Genomic DNA, 21,464 nt, shown 5'->3' on the forward strand with positions numbered 1-21,464 from the left:
TCCAATATCGGGGACAGGTGCAGGCTAATCCCCCTTAATCCATAGATATCATCTCAGATTATAAACGAGAGCCAGTGGAGGATTTCTGGAGAATATGTAACTATCGAGGATCATCGCCATCTTTCACCCTGAAAATAGCCTGTAACATATAGCAGGCAGTCTGTTCAAGTAACATATATCTTCTCATGCACTTGAGATACACACAGTCATGGTAGGAATATGAATACAACTGTGTTTCTATAACATGCATTTGGTATTCTCGTCTTTCCCAGAGCTTTACAAAAATATCCGAAATCAGTCCATCTGATATTACATTTAGAATACTAGGGGCTAGAAAACAACCACAATATGCAATATAAAAACACGAGGAAGACAATAAATAATGCAAAACCATATGCATCCATTTCCCTTTGAAACCAGTCCAGAAGATCCGATCTGAAAGCAGAAGTGAAACGCATAGCTTTGCCAATAAAGTGGGCCTGTCATGCCAGGTTGGCTCTGTGCAACCTGTCTTTTTTGGGGGAAACATCTCCGAGAGCTGTCTGTCATATGTCGTCTGGTGAAGTTATCATCTGACACTCAGCCTGCACGGGGTGTTTTTCATATCGGAGCTTCTGGATGTTATTGAAGTTGGTAGGATCTCAGCCGGCAGTCGAAGGAATGTTGCTTCTGTCGCCCTCGGACACAACTTGTGCAGTATAACCCAAGCATTATACATCCAGTCATTAGCTCACGCACTTCCCAAACATGTATTTATGCAAAATCCTTAGTATGAGAAACCTTTTTGCATAAACACTTTCACGCTTTGGCAGATGCACTACTTGTTTATGGAATAACTGATTATGCAGAAGTTTATTAGAAAGTACATTTTGAGGGAAATGCATGAGTTTATAATAATAATCCTTGTATTTATTATAGCGCTTTATCAATGACTCTCAAAGCGCTTTACAAATACACATTACACATACAGATCATAAATACATGTAATGGTCATCTACTGTGGACAATACCCACAGGAGAAAATTCGGGTGAAGTGTCTTGCCCAAGGACACAACGGCCTGACGCAGTGGGGCGGGAGCGGGTTTCGAACTGGAGTTCCCCAACGCCCCCTTGATCTGATGATCAAACGCACAGACCACTGCGCCACCCCTCCCTGTTTGCATGGAAGTGAGCACACAACTGCATATATCAGATTGGATTGAACTTTACAGGGTGTGAGAGCGTTTATTAAGGACTTTGTTATGTTGTTTCGCTAAATGTGGCACACCGTCATAGTTCAATTCATTACAAATGTTCTAAATGTTTTGGTTTCTATTGAGGAAGCAGATAAGAAAGGGTGCATTCACACCTAGTCCGCTTCTCAGCTGCGCACCGACGACAGTTTGTTACATTGTTTCATTTTTCAGAAGGTTCGGTTTGCGTTCACACGGGCAAAACTCAAACGGACTATAAACTTTAAACACAAGTCATGTGCACGGAAATGCTGTTCAACAATTGGTCAGACATTAAGGGGGTAAAAACGCAAATCCCGGCAATTTCTACCGGAGCCTCCGCCATGGAGCCTCGGTACTTTCGGCAGGTTATTCTCATGCTGCTGTTAATCTGGAGAGCAACAGACACTAGCGGCCCGCACATATGATTATATAATCAGACAACGTCCGTTAAAAAACATTATAACATAATGAGACGTTCTGCAGTAAGGAGGGGTGTTTCACCGACGACAGGTGTTCTAACTTTTATGTAGTTGACGGAGAATTTTTACTTTATACGACACTGTTCAGCACTTTATTCTGCTTCACTCTTTAAATTAACAACCGCGGATGTCTTGAAAGACTCTTTCGCTAAAGATTTTGAAGATATCCGCGTTCTTGTGACACGTAAATACTACGCTTCCTATGTTTTGGTGCGGACTGCGTTCGCACCCCAAGCGGCAAACTCTGGGGAATAGCCGGGACACCAATACGGAAGTGCCACACACTGCAGTTCATATATTGGCCGACAGGCGATGGCTGCAGAAAGGAGCAATTTCCATAGACCCCCATGTTAAAATGCCCAATTTTACAGCAGAAGAAAAACATGTTTCTACCCCTGGCTCCATACATTTTATTATCGATATAGTTAGATTCCACCTTCATGATTATGGATCTGTGAGTGAATTGTTTTCTAACACGACCCTTTTATTTATATTAGGTCTTAAAGTTTTTGCATAAATTAGGGCATGGTCACATTGAGTGACGGCTCTGTGAAGTGACTGCTGCTGTTAGCTTCTTGTCTCTCTGCTAGCTGCTCCGTGAAGCTACAGGGACTCTGCCTGCTCAGCTCATCCAGGAAACACAACTTGTAGCCGGCCGTGGCTGTTTGTTCTTCATGCTTATATATCGGACTATTGTGACTCGCTCTGCGGTTAAAACAGACGGTGCATGAATGCGGTAAGTGAAATTCGAGTGCTTTATTTATGTGTTAATGATTTGAATGAATCAGCTACGTAATGAATGTTAAGGCTTGGGTTAGCATGTAAGCGAGTGGTAGCTACATCGGTGCTAACGATGCTAATCGTAGCCTCCAAGTTAAAATCATAGACTGTATAAAGGTTAAAACGAAATTGACAAGTGTTAAGAGTTAAGTGGGATAATACTGTTGAACAAACAGCTTCTGTTTGAGGTTGATAAAATAAGGTCATCCTTGTAACTTAGAGAGATATTTTATTATGTAGGTAGAACTGTATGCATCGCTAAGGTTAATTTAAATTGGCTATGCTCAAGTATGTAGACAAGTTAACGTCGAAGTAGTCTATGTGAAATCAACCTCACAATAAGATGTGTGTATTATAGGGGTGTAACGGTACACGTACCCGTACCGAAATTATTCGGTACGGGCCCTTCGGTTCGGTACACGTGTGTACCGAAGTGTACCGAACGCATATAACGTTAAACGTAAAAAATTGAGAACGTGAACAACTTCTTGGAAGTAATCTCAGGTGCTGCGTCGCAGCATTCAGAGTAATTTGCACCCATTGTGATCAACGCGTCATAGAGCGAGCAAGTCATTTCATTGGACGAGCTGGTCAGAGGGATGCGTTCACATGTAGTCAGTAATTTGAGGAACTGTCGAAATGGCGAACGCAGATAAAGTTGAGCTCGAAAATCCTCCAGCATCATTGAAGTCTCCGGTTTGGGAACATTTTGGTTTCGCAGTTACGTACAAGGATGACGGACAAAGACAGGTGGACCGAACCAAAGCTGTTTGTCGGCATTGTTCGACTAAAATCGGTTACGCGGCTTGCAATACATCAAACTTGCACACTCATTTGAAAAGGCATCACCCGAACGTGAATATCACCGGTATCAAAAGAAAAAAGACTGAAGTGCAAACCCAACTCCCACTAGCATTTAAGCCTCCACCACTCGCAAAAACTTCAGACCGAGCCAAAGCTATTACAAACGGCAAATATCCTTATGTTGCCATGTTAGCAAAGCGCTACCTGGCTGTATCTGCTACTACCTCTGTCCCTAGCGAGAGGGTGTGTTCTCCACAGCAGGAGACGTTGCTAGTGCCAGCAGATCTGCCCTTTCGGCAAGCAATGTGGACAAGTACATTTTTCTTTAAAAAAACATGAAAATACAATGACAAGCAAGTCCTAATGTCAAACTGGCTGCTTAGGTACAGTACAGTTCAAATACAGATTATTTCAGTTAATCGAAAAGCTGCACCTTAATGTTTATTTTATTATATTTTATATTTATTTGAGTGAATATTCATAGTTTAATAATAATTAAAAACCCAAAACTAATAGTTTATGTTTTGTGAGTAGGCCCTACTCGTACAGTAAAGTTAAAATACAGATTATTTCAGTTCATCGAAAAGCTGCACCTTAATGTTTATTTTATTATATTTTGTATTTATTTGAGTGAATACATTATTCACAGTTGAATAATAATTTAAAAAAAATATGTTATGTTCTGTGATAATTTTTTCTGCTGTACCGAAAACGTACCGAACCAAACCGTGACCTAAAAACCGAGGTACGTACCGAACCGAAATGTTTGTGAACCGTTACACCCCTAGTGTATTACAATTATTCATTTCATATTTCAAGATGATTACTTAGATATTACAATATGGTTGGTTGAGCTGGAGTTCATTATTGAGCTTACACGTTAACGTCAGTCATATGAAGAACGAACCCAAACCTTGCTGTTTTTATTAATTGTTTAACAATGGATATCAAATAAACTGTAAGCATTGGTAACACAACTTCCAAAGTTACAGTAAAATAAAAAGGACCCTGACTCGGACAATACACAATCCAACATGTTCAACAGAAGAGAATCAGTTATATTGTTTGTACACATGGTACTTTACATATATATCTGTTTGTGTCCAGGTGATGCAGACAGGCTGGACCAGAGAGTGAGAGACAGAACTGGACTCCTCACAGCAGTGAACTCTTTTTTTCATACTGTACAAATAATCAAGAAAGATATTTGAATGAAGTATTGACTTTAATACACTGATATACATTCCATTAAACAATACTAAACACTAGATCACCTACACATCAGTTAAGTTGAGGGTTTTTTCCATGCAAAAAGTTACATTTAGATGTTAACAAGCACTATGATTTTGTCAGCTTTCTAATTTAATGTATTAAAGGTAAAGATATTTAACACATAGTGAGATCTGCTACTATTTATCTCTCAATATTGTCTGTAAAAAACGTGGTAAGTTATTCTTTCAGTGAGACAACAGAGCAAGCTTCTACAGTTGCACTATGTTTTGATAACAGTTAAATATTATTTTGATAATAACATATATTTCAATGTTGATGAACTTCATACTTTTCATTCATAATCTGATTGTCTTTGTAGCTCACTGTTGAAATAAAAAAAAAACATTACAATTACAAAATAATTATATCAACAGCCCCTAAACACACAAACACACCGCTTTCATAAATAACACACTTGTTCTGCAATAGTATGTTTTATGTTTCCTGTCATTTTTGTTAGGAAAGGACATGCCTGAAAGACACGACATGTTCTCCTTCTCTGAGGGTCAAGAAGAACATCCAAGAGGAACATTAAAAGCTGATGCTATGAGATGTTAAGACCAGTACACTAAGAAACTACTTTTATTGTAAAAACAGTCAGCTGATCGAATGCAGCTATATCCACATCTACACTCCATCCGCTGATTATTTCTATTTGCCTCGCTTTATGAGCTTCACATCACTTGTGCCTTGTACCGCAGAGTTTGCAACGTCACAAATAAATGGGGCCAATCTTTAGTCAGATGTGAATGTGGTATCAGCTATGCCCAGCATGGGCTCCTCCATCAGGCCTGGTCCTCCTCGCAGAGGAAAGACCCTCAGTCCTCTCCACTCCAACAAACTGGATGTCCATCACATGGAGGTTTCTCCCTGAAGTCTCTTCAGCTCTCTGGACACCATGCTGTCTCAATCCGTCCACACTGAATATGAGAGGGGGAAAATGAAAATAATAAATACTTTCGACAATAAGAAACACAAAGTTGACTGTTGAGTTGCTCAGTTTTTTTAGATTGTCAATACTATTACTGTATAACTAATATCTCCGGTTAAGAGGCACATTCAAATAAAGATTGGTCTTTAACCTCTTAAGCCCGAAGGTCCCCCCAGTGGACCCCTCCCACCATTTTTTTACGAGACTATGTCTCAGGGCTTCTTAACATTTATGAAACTATTAATGTTTCATACCCTTTTAAAGGTAAGAAACTCCGCTAACTGACAATAAGAACAATTGTTAGCTAAAAAAAACACAAAAGTAATACGAAGCCTTTGAATTAGCATTGAGCGAAACAATTCTAACTAATGCTAACGCTTTTTTACACAGAACTCACGGTAGAAATGCCCTTATTACTTTCTTAACTGCACAAACAAGATATACGATTTAAAGCTGAGACTCCACAGATTCCACACATGTAATGTCATCACTGTCCGACCTCGAATTCCTGGAGCTATCAGCCAGAAAAGAGAAAGTAAACAACATCCGGTTTCAAAAATATTACAATAATTACGTCTTACCTTTTTTGATTTGTGATCAAAAGTTGTGTTCAACGGAATAAAAACGCCGCTCAAGGTTAATCCAATGTCTTTGTGTCACGTAGACATTTTTACTGATGATCCATCATCATATTTATGGCAATATACTGGGTATAAAGTTTTGCCGTCCAGGCTTGTACTTTCAGATATGTTTTGTTTGCTTCTCTATTACGTCCGCAATGGTAATGTTTGATTTGGGAACTGCCCATCGATTCTATTGGATGTAATGGTTAAGAAAAAGGTGTAAATCACCCAAATCGACCAATGGGTTCCAGAGATATGGTCCTGCGTAAAGTATAAAGAATGCCAGCCAGCTTAAGTACATTACGCAGGAGACTTTACTTATCGTTTACTACGTAAAGAAGCAGGAATTGCAGGACCTAGAGCAAATGGAGCACAGAGCAGATAACGGAATTGCAGTTTTATTGCTTATAGATTATCAGAACATTTCAAAGGGGACACAGCCACATTGGATATTAACCTATGGATTAACTACATCATCGTTTTTATCGTTTTAATGCCATTGAAGACCAGTTTAGACCAGACAAAGAGGAAGGTGAGCCATGTTAGCCTAGCGCATTAGCGCTAGGGCTACTTGTTTTGATGTACGTTTTTGTTGATAACGTCGCGAGTGTGTATCTTTCAGTGTTGAGGTGGGCACCGTTAGATTCTGTGTCTTTACGATCATAAACAATGTGTTGGATGTGCAGCTAGGATAAGTAATAAGGGAGCTAGGAGTGATTTTCGGTGCAGTAATAGGTTAGCATTTTTCGCTCGGGGCTAATTCAGAGGCTCAGAGGATAACAGAGTAGGCCTATGTTTTATTTTATTTATTTTTTATTTTTTCACAACAGTTGTATTTGGATGGAATGAATACCTATAGTGATAATTAAAAGTAATACAATGATTTTTACAGTGAAAAAGTTCAAATGGAACTGATGGTTCCCAAATTACCCAGAGGTGAGTCCGCTTGGACTTTATTTTTCTAAACCTCTCTAAAAAGGTCAAATTTCACTTGTTTTGCATCAATCTTGATACAGGGTACTTATTATATGTTATAGTTTGGATTCCTAAACTACTAGCCCATCATTCAAGGGTGGTTTTCACTATAAGTAATGTTTTTTTTTTAGGCGGACATTCATGTTTTTACTGTGTTCCATTTGAATGTACTTTAAAATAAAAACATCTATATTGATTCTGACACTTCTACATCCAACTCACAGATGTAACCTTGCTTTGAGAATTTTTTTTATTAATTTACCCCTTTTTTAAAAGGGAAGATATGGTCATTTGTTCTGGGAATGTCATTTTCGAGCCTGAGACCTGAAAAACAGGCTCAGGGGTTAACCGATTAAAGATATCCGTCCCATATTCTATTTTCAATTTACTTCTCCTATAAATACATTCTGCTTTGATGTTTGTAGGGGGCTCAGTGTTGGCAGAGAGTTAACTGGCTGATGACTGTTTCCACTAGTGTTTGTTTTAGGTTGAAATGGTTACTTAATCGTGTCCACAGAGTCGCTCCGAGGAGACGGAGAAGCACCTCTTTATCACCCCATCATCTCTGCGCTGTGTAAACATCACATCTTAGGGGTCAAAAGTCCAGCTCCGTCCTCACAGCTCAGTGTTAACACATTACACTGTCTGTGCACCCACACACAACCAAACAATTTCACCCCCTCCCTCCTTTCCCTGTCTCACTAACATATGTTTTTAGACGAAGCCACAGAGCCTGAAAGCTGTGTCTGTGATACAGTGTGAGCCTGGGTGGGCCTCCACTGTGACCCCCATTACATGGATCACCGTCCAGCTCGGAGTCAGAAACACCACTAATGAGACCATGCCTTCTGACGAGATGAAATGAAGAAAGAAATATTTTCCCTGGCAGATTGCTCTTTGATTGACATTAATTTACAGTTTATATTCCAGAGACAGACTGAGCTGTTTCTGTAGCACTATCAGCCAGACAATACGAGCTCTAGTTGTCTGGTACTTGAAGGGAAAACAGAAAAGTGGTGTATTTGTGAAGAGGGAGGATGATGGGGCTGGACCGAGAGAAGATAGTCCTCTAGGTAAAGAGAACACAGTAAACACAGCTTGACAACCTGAAAGTTCTGCTGCCCTTTCACCGGTGTGTGTGTGTGTGTGTGTGTGTGTGTGTGTGTGTGTGTGTGTGTGTGTGTGTGTGTGTGTGTGTGTGTGTGTGTGTGTGTGTGTGTGTGTGTGTGTGTGTGTGTGTGTGTGTGTGTGTGTGTGTGTGTGTGTGTGTGTGTGTGTGTGTGTGTGTGTGTGTGTGTGTGTGTGTGTGTGTGTGTGTGTGTGTGTGTGTGTGTATTTTCCCTTCTGTCATAATACAAGAACGCTGCCTTCTCTTTGGAGGCTGTGTTTCAGCCCTCCGGGTATAGACTTCCTGAAATGCCGACACGCGCTGCTATTGATAACAACTGTACTCAAACTCTCATTAGCTCCACCAGCACAGGCCGGATTATATGTCTGCTTTGTTCTAATACCCTCTTTAAAGTGGATATAATGCATTTTGAAACATCAATAGTGGAATTAATGATGAGGTGAATGTGGAAATTGTCGCTCAGGAGGACAGTTAAATATTAGTAAATGTTACTACGTTTATAAAGCAGATCCTCCAGCATTTGGTTGAAAGTGCAAATTGAAATAGGCTATAGCTATACTTTCAATGTGTCAGATACATATTTAATCAACATTTCGATGTATTGAAGTGCATTTAAGTATACAGCTAGTGTTTGACCAGACTTGGTTTCGGCAGATAACTATAGCAAACAGTAATAACGGATCCGCATTGGGAATGGGGCCAAATAACTTTCATCCAACACTCATAGTTTAACGGCAGATGATTCTAAAATAAGTTGATAGAGACTAACATTTCCTGTACTAACATAACACATTTGAATATACAAACTACAACATTTAAATAATACTGGGTGTTCATAAATAGATGCTTAAAATAACTATAAAATACAAAGAAATAACTATTTATATCTCTGTCCCTATAGCTGGATGTGTACATAAGCACATTACTGCTAACGGGACCTTTTAACTACCTTTCACCAGCAGATGCAGTGCTCTTTGTGTCTAGGTTGATTAAACCACACTAGGATCCAATCAGTCCTCACACCAGTTATATAACATGTCTGTGCTCGTCTCAATTAGATTGTTTTGTTGAAATAATGATTGAAGATTGTACGCAGCAGTCACTATAGAAACCACAGCAACAATGTACAAGTAGGTGCAATGGTACATCATATATGTTCATTGACATGAACAGACACAGCTGTACACAGTAGGGATCATAAATACCATGATGACGAAACAATATGTATTTATAGGGCAACTACAGTATCTGAAGAAGAGCCTGGTGTTAGATACACCACGCAGCATAACATCCTATTTGGTGCCTTATATATATTCTAGATATTTATTTTACATTCAGCAGCAATCCCATTGGGATCCTGGATGTGACTGCCTTTTTAAATTGTTTTTTGCAAGAACTAGATTACACATCTTTTCACTGCTGTAGAGGGACTTTGGTTCGTTTGTCAAACAAAAGACACAAATCAGCAACTGAGAATCTGCAGAGTAATTTCAGTGTACCGAGTAGATACTGAATGTTCTGTAACACAGATTAAATGCAACAACGACCTTTTTGAATTTCCTCTTTCATCAAGACGGCACTTAGCACAGCCAGCTCGAGCAATAAAGATCATAAAGCACATCACTCCAGGCAACAAAGCAACACGTGTGCTGAAAGTCACCTGTCGTTCTTATTATTTGAGCACATCCCCACTAAAAATAACTTGTTATGCAAAATGTAATCACCAGTCCTGTTTGCCTCTTAGATGGCTAAATAGATGCTATCAGTAGCCTGTCTGTCTTCTAACACTTTGTGTGACACATTACCACCAGCATGCTGTTTGGTTGCACACCTCACAAAGTCAGACTATATTTACCCTGTTTGTATTGCCTTGATAGCAGCACAACATGTCGAAAAATCACTGTAGTTTTTAGAATTCAAGAGACTTTTAATCTTTTCTCCTCCACCCTTTCATTTGCAAACAGCAATATCCTGTTCTGTTAGGGCTGAGAGGAAGTGAAGGTCAGTGGGCAGCGGTCTCTGGATTGAGCACGCCTGGTCAGGATAACCGGAGGAAATATGTATTCTGACCTGTAACTAAATGTTAACGAGGCCTTATGCTTTGTCCTGTAGTGGGTTGTTTTGTGTGCTTGTAAATGGCATACAAAAGACTACAATCCCTGTGTTCTCTACCGACTGAAACGTCTCCATTGGACTCTATTAGCTAGCACACCACATCAGAGCAGACTGGGCTCTGGTTTCAGACAGAGGGTGAAAAGAAGTGCCGCAGCACAGGCAGTATGAGAAAAATAAAGAGCTTTTTGAACATTAAAGCATGGAGACATTTCCCAGTAGAGACACTACATACTGATATTAGTGGTGCACGATAATTATCTATATATATATTAGGAATTATGACGTCATCCCGATAAACCCGATAAAAGTATTAATAGCCCCGATAATATACAATATATTTTTTGGGTTTAAAAAAAAGAAACAAATACTGCGGTGTGGGTGGATTGGGATGAGGGGCGCTTGTTTTTCACTCGGCTCCTCCCGTTTTGCCAGTACTGTGGTATTAGTGGTTTAGGAAGAGGGGAGTTTTTCACAAATCCAGCGCTCCCTAACTCATGCCTGGCTGGGACGTAAATGCTGTGCGGCCGTGAAGTGAGGACAGTAAACAAACATGTCGTCGGTAGTATGGGACTATTTCAAAGTTTCAGAGTTAGATAGTTCGCTTGCTATTTGTATTAACAAATGCGATGCAGAAGTTCCACGAGGAGGGAAAAAGGCAACGAGCTTTTGGCAAATGTTTGATAGGCGTGCTGTCCTTTAAATGCCAGGTAATAGTTGTTTCCATTTCTTAATATGGACTCATTGTTCAGGGAAACACATTGACATTGACTGATTGACTCAATTATATTTATTTGGGAAAATAAATATGGTCACTTTGAAGAGTCAAAACTGTTCTTGGCTTTGTTTTGTTCATAGTAGTAATGCTCATGTCATTTGCTCACTACTAGTCTTTTTTTTACCACCAGGTGTGCAAAAACTACAGGTACATTTAATATATATATATTATATTATTATCGGTTATCGGTATCGGTCTTGAGAAGCAGGAAGTTATCGGTATCGGTTTCAAAAAACCAATATCGTGCATCCCTAACTAGGGTTGGGTATCGTTTGAATTTCCACGATTCCGATTCCGATTCTACTTTTCGATTCCGGTTCTTAACGGTTCTCGATTCCGATTCTTTGAGGGGCAGGGTAAAAAAATGATACATGCTTCTTCCACCAAAAAAATTACATTTATTCGAGAAACTTTTACACAGGTTAGTTTAAAGTAATATTCACATTAATCAGTCTGTTTATATTCACTGCTATGTAACTTTAACCTGAGAACCCCTGAAGCTACAACAGTCCAACTTTTAAAAACAGTTCTTGTTGAGAAAAACAAGCATATCTGCCTCTCAGGCATACCGGGAAGAAATGTTTGAACATTTTGAAGTAAAATGCTTCAATCTGGTGCACACGCAGAATTACTAGAGACTAGATCTAGGGGGTACAACTCCAAACACCCATATGAAAAAGATCGGTTTACATTTGAATAATTAAATAACAAATAGCCTACATGTAATGCATTTTATTTTTGTTGTTCATTCATATCTTATTTTACTATTTTATTTATGCATATTTTTTTATCTCTCCAGTTTAAAACGATATGTCTGGTTTACTGTCCTATAGTTTACATTGGAATGATTTCAAACCTGTTTTATCCCAATAATTATAAAGGAGTGCCTTGGAAATATGTGTTTACATCAATTGTGATCAAAACGTTTGAGACCCACTGAGATAACTTAGACTAAAGTGAACTATCTAAACACTGAGAGTCCTTTACCTCACTGAGCTGAAGTTATCAGCCTCTCAGTCTGACTGGAGAGGACTCTCCCTCCACATCATTGTGGAAACATCTTCTTCTTCTTCCGTTAGAGCAGCTAGCACCAGATGCTAATAACAACAGCGCCGGTTCCAGTGCACCCTCGTGAGCTGCGGTTGCCAGATAAGCCAACATCCCCCATTTTCATCACTTGCAGCGCCCATCGTACAGGGCAAATGAAAAGTGTAACCGGGATGAAAAGGGTGTTACATTTACTTAATTATGAATGTTGTTACATCAAGGCCGAAAATTAGGATGAGCACCAACGGTCAAAACATTTATTTTTTCTCCCAGAGCTGTCAGCGCAGCGCCTCCACAGATCTGGCGCCCTAGGCGAACATTTATAATGCCAGTGCGACGGGCCGGCCCTGGTCTCAGGTTACACTGTAGGAAGTGTAGGTACAACGCTACATTTCCCGCCCCGCTGCAGTCATGCAGTAGGCTACGGAGAGCGGCGAGAAACATTTCCTCAGGAATCGAAAAGCGGAACCGAAATTCACATTTCTAAATGATACCGTTGGAATCGAAATGTTGGAACCGGTTCCGAACCGGAACCGGTTCTCGGTACCCAACCCTATCCCTAACTGATATACATGAACATGAGGACAATAGGGCCCCTTTAAGGGAGGTAGACAGTTTAGGATAGATAGTATAAAGACTAATCAAATATTTAACATCTCTGATCTTGTATCTGTTAAAAAGACTAATTGTGAAATGAATACCAGGACAACAAAATAACAAGGGACAAGGTTTTTTATTTTCTTCCTCTGTTCGTTTTGACACATCAAGGTGACACAAAACATAAATTAGAAAATAACATGTGTGACTTTTACACCTAAAATTCACTATTGGTTTGCACTTACAAGATAGTACAGCGTGTTAATTAGTAATTTTAGAAAGAGCTAAAAGGTGTAATTTATTTATTTTACTTTAGAAACCGCTTCCAGTCTTTATACTAAGCTACGCGTCGCTTACTGCTTGTTGTCTTAAAGTTCACAGTCAGCTTACATACGTGACAATGCTATCAATATGGTATAACTCTGAGAGTCAATCTTTCCCCAAAACTGTTACTTATAATAAGTTTAATGTTTTCAAAAAGATACACTCACAGCCCCTATCTCTGAGGGCAGACTGGGACACACATAAACTCTGTGCACACACAATGAAGGTGACTATCATCTACTCTGTGCAGCTTTAGGCCCCCCGGGGCTTTCAATGGCCTTTTTAGGGTCCCATTAAACAACTGTGAGCAAGCCTGCAGGTGGGAGGAATCGAGATGTAGTGATGGCTCTATCTGTGGGCAGATGGTGAGGGAGGAGGGAGAGTTGGTGCTATGACTTTTGAGGGAATGTGAAGGATGGAGAATTACAGCAAGTGAGGAGAAATGAAGGGGTAACGACTGACCACACGCTGACCTTAAGTTGAGATGAAGTTGTGATTGAATGAGAAGATTCAGGGTGGTTTGAAAATAAAATTAATTTGAGGGAAGAAAGTGGAATTGTGAAGTTTTAAAATCATCTCCAACTGGCCAATGCTTCACCATTCAACCATGTTTCAAGACAATTCTAAAGTGAATATACACGGAGTGTGGCCTAAAAGACCTCCAGGCCTCGTAGTTTAAAGATAGCTCACCTCTTGACACTACAGCTATGGTCTTTGACCCTATCGACCTTCGAACTCGAGACATGCATGCTAGATGCTCCCTCACCTCAAGCTACACAAATATCTTCGTGCACATCCGCTAAACAGACCCCTCTAAACAGCGCCTGTTTACTATCTGAAAGCAGCTGCAGTCTATAACGTCTCTTTGATTATTTACTTCAGTTTGGAATTTGTTTTAATTAAAGTTTTTATGAAACACAAGTTGACAGTTGGTTATAAAATGAGAGAGACACGGGCCGGATAAAGTAAATGGAAATATTCCATTCATTTGAAGAGAAGCAACACACACAGATGGTGATAACATGTGGAGGCACGCACTGCAATTTCACACAGCAATTAGTTCACAGCTAAATACTGTGGGTTTGTGTGTGAGCTTTCCTCTGAGCGCTCGTAACAGCCAGCTGTGTACGAGCGAGGAGACTTCCGTTAAGAACACCAAAGCGGCACATTTGGTGAAGTTGAGTGGGATCGTTTTCTACAGGAGCACATCGATACACACTGGAGACTTAAGTCAGTCAAAAGTTGTGATTACCTTATCATCCCTATTTATTTGTGACTTATTTTCTGATTTAAAAGGATAAAATACCCTTGTTGTCATGGCAGCAGACATTTCAATTCCACCATTATGGTTTGCTATAATAAGGAAGGGAGACAGATCTTTGTCACGCCATTATAATGGATTGAGCAGGTTTTGATGTGCCCACTTCCCCATGATTACATTTCCTCATCATCATTTAGTCCCAATGGCTGTTTGTCAAGGGAACCATGGTGATGCTGTCAATAGGGTCCGCCTACTAGAATGCGTCATACCTAAATCACTCTGATACAACAAACTACAAAAAGTCAGGAGTTGTTAAAACTTCTTTTGACAGATTTGACTTCTGTGAGATTTAAACTATCCGAGACTTTACACTAAATACTTGATTTGAGAACTAAAACAAAGATTATAGACCCTTTGGTTTTGACTGTTAAACACGACGGTATGTCTTGCATGACCACACAGTCATACACCTTTACATATTTCATTGTTAGACCCCTTGTTTGGACTTAAAGAGGACATATTATGCTTCAGATTAGTATTTTTTTCTTCTACTGTCTCCGTGCTTTAATGTTGAAAAAGCTCTTTATTGTTCTGCAGCACCTCTTTTCACCCTCTGTCTGAAACCAGAGCCCAGTCTGCTCTGATTGCTTAGCTGGCCAGCTCTGTTGTGATTGTTCAATCGCGCCCCTTAGCCTATCACGTACAATGTGTTAGGAGCACTAGCCAATAGAAGCGCGAGTGTTACATAGTGATGTCACCATGTTACAGAAGTAAACAAGGGAGTCCAATGGAGGCGTTTCAGGCAGGGGGGAGACACTTTGGGATTTTAACACTAAGCAAAGAAAAAAAAAAGATGAAGAATAATAAGGACTCTTTAACACATATTTGAAAAGAATATGTTGACATGGATGCATTAGCTGTTACTTTGTTATGGAGACTTGTTTGTTTTGCTTATTTGAGGTTTGACTTGAACCCCCCCTTTTGTCAGGCCCCTCCTAAGTGTTGTCTCCCTATGAGTTCTGATACTGGTGTGAGATGAGGAGAATGCAGAGATCCCAGGCCAGGCTTAACAAGTCCCTGTGAATAAAACCCTGCTTACCTCCAGAGCTCGGATCACTGCTCAGAGGATCCAGATGGTTCCGATTCTTAATTATAGAAATTGGATTCTGGGACATCTGCTCAGTGTCAGAGCTTGTTGTGTTCGTCTGCCGTTTGTTGTCGTGGACTGTGTTTATGTTTATATTAAAATTGGAATTATGGGGGCTGGGATGCCAGCCAGTGCTCGGCACACCAGGAAGTGCTATTCCACCATTCGTTCCTCAGTTACAGTATGTGCTATTTCAGTTAACCATTCTGTTAAACAGCAGACAGCTCATTTAGCTCAGCTCAGCTTCATGAGCTCACAGAAACAACGAGAGCTGACAGACATGTGTGTTCTTGTGTGTGGCCGATTACAGATGCTCCATGAGAACATGTTATCTGGAGTATCATTGCAGATCATTACTCGTTCACTGCAGTTCACTTTTTCTCAAAGATGCCCGCCTCCCTCCTTTGTCTAGTAGTATAATTCCAAAGTTTAGAACTCAAATGTATTCAGCAATCAGCAGTTTGTACAGTTGCTGTCTAGCTTGGTTCTCTAATGTCACACATAGCCAGGGGGCACATCACTTTGAGTGAGTTACTCAGATGAGTACCAGGAGACAGCGTACCAGGAGACACCCCACACGAAGCGTGGTCCTCCTCAGTGTCTCCTTCACTGTCCTCTATTTACACTTCTTGCATGCTCGATGATGAAGATGATGAAGATGCACCTCCCTGTCTCTTTTTAAGCCTCCGATTTGCTTTCTCCAAAACTGTGAAGTCCTTGCATTTCCTGAGGCCAAGTGGAAGGATCAAACGCTAAGAAATGATCACATGACTTGAAGTCATATCTGATTTCAGATGTGGGAAGTTACTAAGTACACTTATTCAAGTACTGAGATATTTGTACTTTCCTTGACTTTGATCTCATTTGCAAAAAGTAGCTGTACCTTTACCAGCTTTGAGAACACTTCAATGATCAATCATTACAAAACATATCATATATATTTTTCTGAAATGGACCAATCTGCACAATGACTACTTTTGGTACTTTAACTATATTTTGATAATACTTTTCTAATTTTACTTGAGTAACATTTTGAATGCAGGACTTTTATTGTAACAGAGTAACACTCTGGTACTTCTACTTTTACTCAACTACAAGATCTGAGTACTTCTTCCACCTCTGTCTGATTTCAAACTCTTCCATTAACACCCAGAGGAACTTTGCAGCTGTGTGTTCTACTCCACTTTGTAGTAAATAAAACTGCAGCAGCTTGACCACAGAGCGTGAACGTTGTGATCAGCTGATTTTGCGCAGTTCTCCAGTGTGTGCGCCACAGAATGTGCACAGGGGAGTCTCCCACTGCAGCCACTTGGCGGAGTTTTGGCACAATTCTGTTGTTCATACCGACGTTAACCCCGTCTGTGCACACGGCACCAACTCTGTTGTCCGGTGATGTAAGCCTCTGCCTCCTGTAAGCTTCACGGGTCCGTCGGTTATGTCCTGCGCGGCTCGGCCAGCACCAGTTCAGTCAGTCACAGAAAGTCCGAAGAGTTTTTGCAGGGAGCGAAACGGCAACGTAGCTGCTTAATGTCGTTGTTTTTTTTTACATGTCAAGTAGTTTACTCCATTGACTGTTGACAAGAAACACGTATAGACGAAATATGTGTTTTGTTTAGATCTTTTGAGGTACGCAAAGGCGCGTAGTGACATTTTTGCCGCGCATGCGTACCTGCGTGTTATGTGCACCCCACATTTTGGGATTCAAAGATTTGGTTTCAGATCCGGTGAACATTTTTGATAATCTTAGTGAAGATACCAAGGTTCGATGACGTGTTGGAAGTCCACTGATATTGCAAACAACATCTGGAGATGATTGGATAAGCAACTGTAGGAGTTCACAATAAAATGTGTAGTGAACTTGTGTGAGAGAGAAGAGGAAGATTTGCTTCATAATTGTATTAAAGTCTCACTGCCTCACACTTAACACTAATATAATTAGTTCCCAATGTTGCCTCCAGTGTATTTAAATAATCTAACAGAGTCTCAGTGGTGGAAAGACCCAATGTGTTTCAAATAATTGATCAGCATATCTGACCCAGTCGTACACAATTTTAGTTTGAGGCTTCTTGATGAAATGAAATGCAATATATCTTAGAGTGTCCTTTATAAATTCGGCTCACCTAGCCGGAGTCTTCACTGTTGAAAACTTAACTGTGACACGTTGGACTGTTTTGTGCTCAAACCTGCAGCTATGTACGGGACATAATGGTCCAATCATGTGGGGTTACACAAGTTGTTGGTGGTTTGCTCTGTAGCTGTTAGCCGTGACGGGTATCAGACATCTGTGCAGACGTGTATGTTCAGCATCACTCGCATTCCTCCTGGACGTGTCCAGATCTGCTGCTGCCGCCGCACATCCTCATTCCTGTACTTCCCTGTTTCACAACTCTTTCTCACTGAAAAGATAACGATGAGTTCAGTAAACAGGGAAGGGGTGGGGATATCAGCGATGGAATGGACTCGTTGCTGAATTCATGGAGGAATGGGTCATCTGAAAGTTAAAGCCGTTAATTAGTAACTTCATTAAAAATAACTTTGTCATATCTGCTAAAACTGTCAGTATATCCTGACAGAAATACGTGAGACGGGGTATCTGCCCCCCCCCCCCTCCCAGTACTCCTAATGATTTGATCTTGCCTGAATAAAAGAACTGAACAATCAGAGCTGAGAAATGTCCAGAACTCTAATCTAACTAGGAAGCTCATCAAATGTTAATCAAGTCTCTCCATTGCCTATTCCCCCCCTCCGTTGTTTCAGAACCATATTTTAGTTTCCTGTTTAGACGTCCAATGAGAGAGAAGGTGATGTTGGATGTTAAAAGCAGTAAGGCTCAAAGTAAGCTCTGCTCACTCTGCTGCAGGCAAACCCTAGGAGCATTCGGGGAGGACACATTATTTATCAAACGCACCACTGTCAGGATATAGTGAAGGTTTATTTCATTTAATAAAGTTACCTTTAATATGATGCAACCTCAATATCTTCTTTTTGCACCTTCTGATACAACATATACCTTTGATCTCTGACTGCCAGCACATGATGAATGTTTTAGACACCGTAGGCAAACTACTGTAGGTTCTAGTTTGTCACGGTGAAATATGTTTCACCCACATCGAAACGTTCTCTTGCATCAGTCCATGTCCATTGGAAGAGCCAAGATTCTCCCTCTTGCTCAACACTCAAAGCTCTACCTTCGATTCAGTGTAGCTCAGCTTTGCTATCGATCTTCTTACGTAACTCTCGGCAAGAAAGCAATCGGTGTATTTAGCAAATTGTCAACCAATTGAAATTGGTCTTTTAATTTGGAAACATTTCTGTGTCTGTTTGCAGAGTCTCCTCCAGAGAGGTCCGGACGCCGACGCAGCATGCCCGGCAGCTCCTCAGACAAGAACCCCCCCACCATGGAGGCTACGTCCACTGCTGCCACGCCTTTCAGAGTCACCGTGAGTACTGTGAGTGTGTACTGTGACTTGTCTCCTCCTTACTTTGCCTTAAGAAGCCCTTAGCTGTACGTCAGTGTGTACAGAAGGCTGCTCTGGTGTTCAGATGGACTCGTGCCAATTTAAAACAAATTGACTTCAAATGTTGGAATGGGGCCTTTGATGTTTGGCGCATACACATCACACATCTACACATCTTGGTTTTATGTTCAGCACACCATCCTCTGCTGCCTTTTTACTTCCTGTGTGATTTTCCATTGCATTTCACACTGAATAACTTGTACGCACACTCCCAAACCAGAACCTGCACGCACAACACTTTCACTCACTTAAGAGAACAACTACACACACACAGACACTCTCACACAGAGCAGTCTTCATCTGGCTGTAAATCAAATCCGGCATGCGTGCTGCCATGTTTAATTCAATAGATAAACAGCCAGTTAATGAAGCAAAAAAAAAAGATCCGCTGCGAGTCATCAATTTCAAGCTAATTAGCAATTAGCAGTGCACATTTCCATTAATAAATAACGAGTGGGGAGATGACGACCCGGAGGTGAAATGTAAACTGTGGATGTTGGGCCAGAAGGGCCAAAAGCACTCTGCGCTTTCAGCCTTTGTGAAGCTCTAGCAGGTACACGACTGGCGCGTTTCCACTGCAGGCCTCGCTCGGTTTGGTTAGGCCTTATTAGGCCCGGCTCACTTTAATGCTGCGCTTCCATTACAGTTTAGGAACTGGGGCAGTTACTATAGTAACGCAGTGTAGGCGGAGCCGTGACGTCATCTTCAATGAGCGCCCCAGAAAAACAACACAGCCGGTAGCTCTTAGCACTCAGAGCTCACAGCTCCTCATATCTGTTCAGAAACTAGACAAAAGTGAAACAAGTACAAACCACAGACTGTCTGTGTCATGGAGAATACAGTCGCTGGTTTATTTATGTCTGTAGGCCGTTGTTGTGAGTGTGGACGGTCGGAGCATATATAACGCTAGCTTAGCCGAACTCCATTCAGAAAACATTTTAAAAGGGTTTTCCGCCTGTCGTCTGTCTGCAGACTTGTCAAAGCATTAATTCATGGTGTTTACTAACCGGTATCAGTATGTTGTTACTTCGGCATTATTTTGAAACGTGTATTACAATTAAATCACGGTAAAATATGTTCATCTTGTTGTAGTTGTAGCCCTCTCTCTAGTTTAGCATACTCAGCCCGACTCAGCCTGGTTGTTCCTGGCTCTAGAACCACGATTTAGTCGGGCCAGAAAAAAGGTGAAAAAGTCGCCCCGGGCCAAAACTAGGCCAAGTGGAAGCACAACCAAAAACGGGCCCCGCACGGCTCGGCACGCTTAAAGCGAGCTCCCCGCTGCAGTGGAAACGCGCCATAATGGGCCATGTTGAGTGTTGAAAGGCATTGCAATATTTCTGAAAGGTGTCATTTCTTTCTTCTTTTCTATCAGCCATCTTCAGCACTCAGTGTTATTAAGAGGCCGTCTCAACAACAAAACACAACATTGGGATGCCTCTAAGGAAAGTAAAAGCTCACAGTGAATACATTAACAACTAGGCGAGACCCGCTGGTGTTGGACCACCTGCGGAGTGGGAATAAAGTGTGTCACGAAATAATTTTAGAAGGTGCAAATATAAAAGCACCTCAGCTTGAAGAGGCAGAGATTGCCAAACTCTCATTGGTCTAGATACAACAGTGAAGAGAGCGTTGCAAGGGAGTGTGTGCATGTATGGATGTGTTGGCTCTTGTCTTGTGAATGTTAATTGAGTCATTGAACTGTTTTACTTTGATATGACCAGGAAGCAACGAGGTAGAAGGTGAATAAAAAGCCTGCAGGAGACAAAAAGGGTCAATAGTGGAGGCTAACTATTGATTAAGTGTCTCATGCAGCACTCTCCTGAGGAAGAGAGAGAGAGCACTGCAGCAAAGTCATCCTGTCCCAATCACATGACCACTTCATTTACTCTGATGGCTTATTGCTAAGCAGCAGCGAGTGTTTGCAGATACAAACCTTCACCAGACAGTGTTTGACCCTTTCCTGCACTTTTTCTCATACTGCCCCCTTCTGGTCTCTAGAGGCAGCACAGCCGACCAGGCAACTTTTTTAAATGAACTTTTATTAAAGATATTTAAATGTTCTGCTTGAATGAATACTTTTGAAGGATAGGTAAGGGAGGTGGAGATAGATCACATACTCATTGAAAGGGGCGGCTGTGTCTCAGGGGAAATTGGGGTCTACCAATGGTCCAAGAGGTATTCAGATCTTATTCTAAAGTGAAAGTAATAATACCGTAGTGTAGAAATATTCTGCTCAAGTAAAAGTACAAGTATTAGCAGCAAAATATACACAAGTACCAAATCTAAAAGTACTTTTAAGTAGCCAATTTCAGAATAATATGTATTTTATTATTGGATTATAATTACTGATCCATTAATGCGTTGGATAATTAATTTTGAAGCTGGAAAAGAGACACATTAACCTGTATACTGCCCATGATCTCCATCCATAATAGACACCATCATTCATTATTTACTTTGGTTTTTGTATAAA

At 40.7% G+C, this 21,464-nt stretch overlaps 1 protein-coding gene across 7 annotated transcripts in view; it reads left to right on the forward strand.

The window, feature by feature from the left end:
- The window catches only part of LOC117455833 (disabled homolog 2-interacting protein-like), a 207,373-nt gene that overhangs the window by 89,066 nt on the left and 96,843 nt on the right, over positions 1–21,464 (forward strand). For 5 of the 7 annotated variants that reach the window (XM_034095420.2, XM_034095421.2, XM_034095424.2 and 2 more), the window contains exon 2: positions 18,801–18,922. In XM_034095420.2, coding sequence (XP_033951311.1) covers positions 18,836–18,922 — 87 coding nt within the window. In that variant the 5' untranslated portion in view covers positions 18,801–18,835. The remainder of the gene's footprint in view (positions 1–18,800; positions 18,923–21,464) is intronic. The other 2 variants (XM_034095428.2, XM_034095423.2) reach the window with 1 other exon arrangement.

This window comes from Pseudochaenichthys georgianus, chromosome 12, assembly GCF_902827115.2.
Source record: "Pseudochaenichthys georgianus chromosome 12, fPseGeo1.2, whole genome shotgun sequence".
Classification (NCBI taxonomy): Eukaryota; Metazoa; Chordata; class Actinopteri; order Perciformes; family Channichthyidae; genus Pseudochaenichthys; species Pseudochaenichthys georgianus.